Source organism: Pungitius pungitius, chromosome 20 (genome assembly GCF_949316345.1).
Source record: "Pungitius pungitius chromosome 20, fPunPun2.1, whole genome shotgun sequence".
Lineage (NCBI taxonomy): Eukaryota > Metazoa > Chordata > Actinopteri > Perciformes > Gasterosteidae > Pungitius > Pungitius pungitius.
The window spans coordinates 6,916,959-6,924,572 of record NC_084919.1 but is presented as its reverse complement, the minus strand read 5'-3'; the positions used below and the strand labels follow the sequence as shown (position 1 = coordinate 6,924,572).

The 7,614-nt window shown below is 47.6% G+C and overlaps 1 protein-coding gene across 2 annotated transcripts in view; it reads left to right on the top strand.

The window, feature by feature from the left end:
* rps6kc1 (ribosomal protein S6 kinase polypeptide 1) overlaps positions 1 to 3,570 on the top strand; it is a 22,509-nt gene extending 18,939 nt beyond the window's left edge. For both annotated transcript variants that reach the window (XM_037449418.2, XM_037449417.2), the window contains 2 exons: positions 1,489 to 1,584; positions 2,085 to 3,570. In XM_037449418.2, the coding sequence (XP_037305315.2) occupies positions 1,489 to 1,584; positions 2,085 to 2,186 (198 nt within the window). In that variant the 3' untranslated portion in view covers positions 2,187 to 3,570. The remainder of the gene's footprint in view (positions 1 to 1,488; positions 1,585 to 2,084) is intronic.
* The last annotated feature ends 4,044 nt before the right edge of the window (positions 3,571 to 7,614 follow it).

Sequence of the window (7,614 nt, the reverse complement as noted above, 5' to 3'; positions counted from 1 at the left end):
AGGGTGGAGACCGGGGCAGCTCTCGAGGCGCCGCTCCTCGGCCGGTCCTGGGTCGGGGGGAGGACGGGGGACCGTCCTTAAAGACTCCGGAAGGACAGGAGCATGTTAAAGATCTTTTTTTTTTTTTTTTGTTGGCCAGACAAACGAGACGTATTCACAAACAGGCTAATTATAACTTGCTGCTTTCTACAAATTAAAACACACGCAGAGACACCCTGTGCAGGTGCACAGTGTCCCTTCAGTTATTACCTGGTCTTTTATGACTGATGACCAGTGGGCTTTTTTTCATATCTGCGATCTGCGGCTACCATCTATGGCCCAACACATGAGTCGAGCTGGTAGCTAGTTTAAAACACTGCACACCCACTCACCTGGAAAAAAACAACAACTCCGTCACACAGATGTCTCCTTTGATGATTATGTCTGAGTACAGCGCTGGCAAGGACACGCACACACACACACACACACACACACACACACACACACACACACACACACAGGCACAGATAAGAGTCTCTTGATCCTTGCAGGATAAGATCTTGCCTGGAGCAGTCTTGACTCTGGCTAGGAACCCCGCCAGAACTCCTGCAGTAGTACTAGGAGGGAGAGAGAGAGGCAGACCGACCTAACTGATGGGAAAAAAGACCCCAAAACAAAGATCATGTGGGCAAAACTCCCAATGTTTGTTTCCATAGTTTTTCCCCCGAGGCTGAGAGCAAGAAGAACACTAACAACAAAGTTGTTGTTCTATAACTAGATTAAACAATTTGTAGGTAGGGCCAGGATAAAAAAACGACGTGCAGGCAATTAGATTTGTGATCCACTTGTCTGCAGGCAAGTGAAAAAAACACATTAAAGTTGAACCGTGAATTTGGAGGAGTGGGAAGGCTCAAAGATGTCCTGTTGCAACACACAGTGATTATGGTCATTATTGTCAATTATTTTAACAATGGGGCTACATTCTGTGGTTGAAAAGCATTCATAGGTCTTGTGCTCCCTTTCTCTCTCTATCGAGATTATTTCTATTTATTTTGTTTTGTCATTTTTTTTCTCCCCAGAGTGCAACAATTCCTTGTAATTGACGGTTTGACCTTGTCATTTTTTACTCTAAAAACAAATAAAAATGCTTTATATTGTCCGCTGGATGTTTAACTGTTGGTTATTCCAGTAAAATAGCGCTGTATGATTACAAACAAAAGGACAAATTATCAAAAAAGAAACAAAAAAAATTCTGTCCACGTCATTTTCTCTGTGTGACACACACACACACATCAGATGTAAGAAAGAGCAACAGTACTTCAATCATTGCCTTGTTGGAGTTGGTCTGATCAGTGTTGTTTCAGTTGCTCTGGCCCTCTGGTCTCCTCCTATTTGTCCCCCTCTCACATTGACTGAGGCTCTGCAGGGGGTCTGTGTGTGTGTAGGTGTGTGTCAGGTTGTCTTTGTTTTGATTGATCGCTATCTCTTCCTGTCCTTCCCTGCGCACAGTCTCTGCTGCGGTGCCATCCAGCAGGAATCGGTCGCCACACTGCTCTCAGCATCCCCGAGTCTGTTTCGGAGGAGGCCAGATCTCTGCTGGAGCAGGTGAGAGTCAGGTGTGCCGCTGGTAGAGTTCACTGTAACTCTGTTATTGTCACGTCTAGCACCCGACTGCCAGACTTTCCCGATCATGGAGGAAGTTTCTTTGCGAGAGTCATTCACAGATTGAAATAACATGAACACAACAAATGACTCGCTGCTTTTGCTGGATGGGTGAGGGAGTCTTGCATGATGCGTGTATTTTAACTGGGCTTTGTTAGGAATAAGTACTGTAGAAGAAGAACTGGGTAAGCACGGCCTGTTTGAGTGGCTCCACAGGCACAGAAACCCTCACTTTAAAGAACATGCAGTACAAGAAACACTATCTGATAGAGACGAGTGTAACATCTGTAAGGATATACACCAGACCTCATCATAACGTGAAGTGGCCCTATTGTTAATAACAGAGCCTGCAACATGCTTGGATCTTAAATATAATTGTGAACCCTCAACACCGGTTATCTTATTATTGAAATGCCTCTGATGGTCTCTATGTCTGTCTGCAGTTGCTCCAGTACAACCCAGTAGAGAGGCTGGGGGCAGGCGCGGGAGGCGTGGATGATATCAAATCCCACCCTTTCTTTGCCACAGTGGACTGGCCCAAATAGACGCCGTGCATGGTGGGACTGCAGAAGCCAGAGCTGCATGCTGGGAGACCGGCTGTCCTCGTCGGATGCCTCTCAGACTGCGGACACAAGTGGAGAGGAAATAGGAATGACGCATTTCGGCACGCGTCGGCCAGTCAGCCCCTGTCTCCTTTATACGGATTTTGCCAAGAAGCTGTATTTGTAAAATGTTTATTTATTCATCTCAAGGAGGGTTTACCGTGTGACTTTGTCTGTGCAGGGAACACTAAACGCCATGCGCGGTGCAATAAATGACGCAATAATTGCTGGTACCGAGCGGTGATGCACTACGACATTGTCGCGTTTACGCTCCTCGCGCACAAAAGGGGGCATTTTTGCGTCGACGTTTATTTAAGTTGTGTTCCCCATTCGGATTGACGCGGACTGAAGGCTGCAGAATGAGTTATTCAGAGCGATGATAGAGCAGCAAACATGAAAGATATAGTTGAATAAAGTCCGCCCTTTTGTTCCTTCCTCAGGTAAACACTGTTGGCTCCGTCAGCACTTTTGCCGCTGTTTGCGCGGATAGCTGCTAGCCGCCTCGTCCAGTTAATGGAAATGCTCCTAATCTCCCTAAGTTGTGTCGTAAATTCAACTCTCCTGAAAACACAAGCGAAATAGACCGCATTGCCGCCACTTCCACACTGATTATTCCCCACGGAGCCCATTGAGCGCTTAGAATAAGGCGATTGGGCTGTGTTGCTCTTATCTGAGGAACAGATACACAGCCGAAGAACTGCATACACAGACACTACAGGATCAAGGCACAAGTGTTTTCGGGTAGGAGGTGGTTTTGTTGTTAAGTGGAGTATTTAGTTGCAAAGAAGATTGAGTTATTTAATAGACCATAGCGTGAGAACGTGTGCGTTTGATGCTTTCTCCCTGCATACACAGGCTGAATCCTGCCCTTTTACACATAGTTGTTATAATGAAATACAGAAGAAACTACTTTTCACTGCATTTATTTTCTGCATGGAAGAAATTATGATTGATGTAATTTATGTTATACTTTGACAGAATTTTCAATAATAATAATCAAACAATAAATGATGTGTGTCTTGTAAATACACCTTTTTAAAGGATGTTGTGCGGAGTGCAAGGTATGCCCTCGTCTTTGAGGCCTCGATGACGCCCGACGTGTCAATCACTTACTGCCTTGTCAATCAAATCCTTTTCATCTCATTTGCCATCTTGTAAAAGAGATCTTATTGCTGGTTTTGTCATCTTCATGTGTAATAATCAGTATTTTGAGATGCATTTGAACAAACGAAATTCAAAATTCTTCCTGAAACCTTTTTCTAACACACATGAAATCCCTCCGCTGTAAAAGCTTCACTGCATAATAAAAACGACCAGGCCCACATTCCTCATGTCAATCCTTTAATCACACTTGAAAATGTTGTGTTTTTGTTCTCTTGTGTGTCGGCACCGAGTCGTCATAACAACAAACGTACGTCTACCGACTGGCCCTTTACCTGCAGTGGGACAGGGACGCCGGCTTTTGTTCTGCGGCTCCGGACCTTGTCGTCCGCCGAGGATGCTCCTAGAAAGCCGCCGTCACTCCTGCCGAGTGTCACTGTGACGGTAATGTGAGGCGGCACAAAGGCGCCCACGCGCGCGCGCACACACACACACACACGTGCATGGCGCATCCTATTCCTACACATGGGACCTTTTTTCGGGAGCAGTTATGGGATAACTTGCCTCGAACCATTTTTAAATCCTTTTGGGGTATTTGAGGAGAAAATTGAATTTAAGAGTTTTGGGAGGGAAAAGAAAAAATGTCATAATGAAACTGCAGTGCAGAAAAACGTCTTCAAATATTACACCTCTGGAATAACTGACTACTACTACGTCAGCGTGGTGACTGAACCACGGTTTTCTTCTTTCAACAACACAATCTAAATGTAAAGATGACGGTTTGATCATTATTCTAGAGACTGAACCCTTTAAAATGGCCAACTGGTATCTTCATACAGTTATTTTTCTTCATGTATTCGGCAGTATTTTTTTTAGAAAAGTTTAAATCCCACATAGCATGTCATTGTGGATCCACACGGTCACGTATCATGTCTTCCGCCTTACAAAATGATTCCACCAACATTTTTTTACAAGAATAAAACTGAACATAAAATCATTCCTCCGTTACCTTCACTGACACGCGCTCGTCCACGCACGCGACCACAGGTCGCGGGAGCTGTCGGCGGCGTCTCGGCCTCGCCGCCGCGGGGTCGAGCGTCTGCGCTGATTAGTGCTTGTCACCAGACCTGTCTCTCATTACACAGACACTCAGGGCGAGAGGTCCACTTCAGCTCAGAGAAGAAACCTGTCAATCTTACTCAGCGCGCACGCGAGATGTGCCTTCGATGCCTCCGCGGCACACGACACTCGGAATCCCTGCGAGCGCATTTCACGCGGCCGCCGAGAGTTCTTCCAGTTGTGGACTCCCACTCGCAAACAAAAGCAGCCTGAAATGCGTGCTCCTGCATGATGTGGTAGGTTACCTCAGTGAAGAACCAAGGTGCATGTGTGTGTGTGTGTGTGTGTGTGTGTGTGTGTGTGTGTGTGTTGCTTTGTGTGTGTAAAAAAGCCACTGGGAAGGATCTATCTGGGCACAGGCAAGATAAAGAGGACACTCCAAGGACTCCCATGATGCAATGCAGGCCAGAACCCTGAAAGCGCCACCCGGGCCTACAGGCTGAATTGACCTCTGAACCCTTCCTAGACCCCTCTGTCTCTCTTTCTCTGTAGTCTTTTTGCACTTCTCCCTCTCTCTTCCAAAGCGCTCTCCCGCTGAGGCCCCGGCGAGCGGGCAGCAGCCAAATGGCCTGCCCTCTGCCTCATATTGCTGGTGGTCAGGTTTTGTTTTTTTGTCTTTGACGGTTTGACTTTCGTTCACAAAGCCCAGGAGGACTCCTGTAGCCCGGGGACGGACACACACTCGCACGTACCCGCTCAGCGCCGAGCTGAAGAGTTCCGCTCCGAGACCCCGGGCATCTTCTCCAGCTTCTGTCAGAGCCATGATGTCATTATAAGGAGACACAATGCCTCTTCATTATCCACCGTACACACACGCACACACACACACATCCCCACTGCACGGGCCCACGAGCTACATGGTCAACAGCATCACGAGGGTGCAGGTATTGTCAAACAGGTGAAAGTGTATGTGAATGTTGATGGATTTATAGTTTTATTTAATTCTATTTCTCAACGGACCGACTGCGTAACACAAGATGTTCAACATCAACAACATTTTCATTTCAAATTCTATATTTCTTCTACATTACACAGTGGGAAATGTTTTTTAGCATCTGGTGTCCAATGACCTCACAATGTCGCCAACCGAAGAACACAGGATTAAATGTGTATTTTCAGAATATCAAAATATCGAAATTTTACAGACGTAGAGAAAAAGATCGCACATCCGATCATGCGGAAAAAAAAAGATGAAAAACCTTCCTCTATACCTTCTATGTTACCTGCAGTAAATCAGTGCCCTTACAGATTATTCAAGTTAAAAGAGTTAATGACATATCTTTGCAAAAGCTGCCTGCTGCAGATGAAATAAAGGTCTAATGAACTGCTGTAATACTACTTGTCACTGACCTTGTGCCTTGGGCTGTCTCTCTTAATCTGATCAGATAGTACAAAGCAGCTCTGCCTCTGACCTCCGCTCCTCTGCAGTCGTGATGAGGTAACTGTGAAAGACACGGAATCAGATTCTGTAAATATCAGCGTCTCTAAATACAACCCTGAGTTGGGGCTTTGGGGTTCAGGGGTCGTTGACCCGCTGTGTGCTGATGCTTCGTGGGACTCGTGACTTCGCCCTGCGACGCTCCGCTCTCCCGCGTCAAGGCGAGGCGATGAGCCCCCTGAGAGGCCAATGGGAACATGAGCCTGTGGGGTCATATCAAGCCGACCCTAAAAAAAGGGACCATTGACCCTTGCACAGGAGCATAGCCCTGTCCATTATTGTACGGATCTCTGTAAGAGACAGATTCATCCTGTTTCCCCAAAGCTCTTCATGTCTTGATCTTTAACAATGAGGCGTGAAACTTGTTAATGGAAACCGACAAAAATGTTTTGTCAAAACAAAAATATAAAAATGAATAGGTCATGATTAAAAAATGTGGGCATTCTGATATTTTAAGGAGTTAAGGAGAGCAGTCGAGAGAGAGAGAGACTAAGTACAGCCTAAATGCCTGCTAACCCGGAGAAATGTCTCAACTCCCTTAAAGTCAAATTACCAAAGGTGCCTGGTTGCATAAATCGTCCTCCGCGTCCCCCCGGTATGAAGTTATCCGCCCTGCTCTGAGCGTTGCTCCACCTCACCTTCCCCGCCACGTTGGATTTAGGCGTCTCTTTGACGCTGCGCGTGAGTCACGAGAGGAGAGGCTCAGATGGTAAAGGAGTCCCAATCGGTGCCCAAAAGACGTGTCACTAGTAATAGCTCCCCCCCCGCGGACTTGAGGTGTCTCCTTTCGTTGCTCTGTGGGCCCGTGTGATCCGTGTGGAAGGGCCCAGGCACGCCGTTAGCAGCTCACTAACGTAGCATTAGCTCCACGGCCATCTCGGCGGGCCTGCGCTGTCTCAACTGTTTCCTCACGCTCGGCTACACACACCTTCTGTGGCTCCACACCGCTTGTTATCCGCAGAACCCCCCCCTCCTCTCCCCCCTCCCCTTCTCTCTCTCTCTCATGAGACCATCCTCCCCTCTCCTCTTTCCCCTGACCGTGTCTCCTTCCAGGCCTTTTTCCTCCCCTCTCACTAACTGCATCCACTCTCTTGAGGCTTGGAGAGTAGGGGCTCCTGTTGGTGTCACACACACAGACACACACACACACACACGCACATGCACATGCAGAAAAACACATCACGGATGCAGCTCGGGGGCAAAGGCGCTTGACTGCCCTGCAAAGAAGAGAGAGATAAGGAGAAATAACAGAGAGCGTGCCATCGGACTACTTTCTCCCCTCCTTGTGTCTGGGGAGGTTGGGTTGCCGCGGGTGACCTGGAGGGGGAAATGCGACGCTTGTTAAGGGCTGTTCCTGGGAATGCGGCTTGAATGCCGCGCTGGGAGCTAGAATCCACCCGCTAATCTGTCTGTTCCTCCCAGGCGCAAGTCTTCCTGGCGATGAGACGCACTCTGTAACCACACACACACACACACACACACACACACACACACACACACACACACACAAAGTCTTTACAGACGACATCTCTCTCAACCTCGGGGAGGGGGAGAGGTTCAGAGAGAAAGGGAGCATATTAGGGAGGTAGATGACATCTCACACATCCTCACAGCGGGTCATTAGATGGAAACGGAGGGAGGAGGGTGAGATTTGGCCTAAGGGTGAGAGGGAAGGGAAACGTAACTTTAAACTCACGAGTGAGCGGGTGAGGG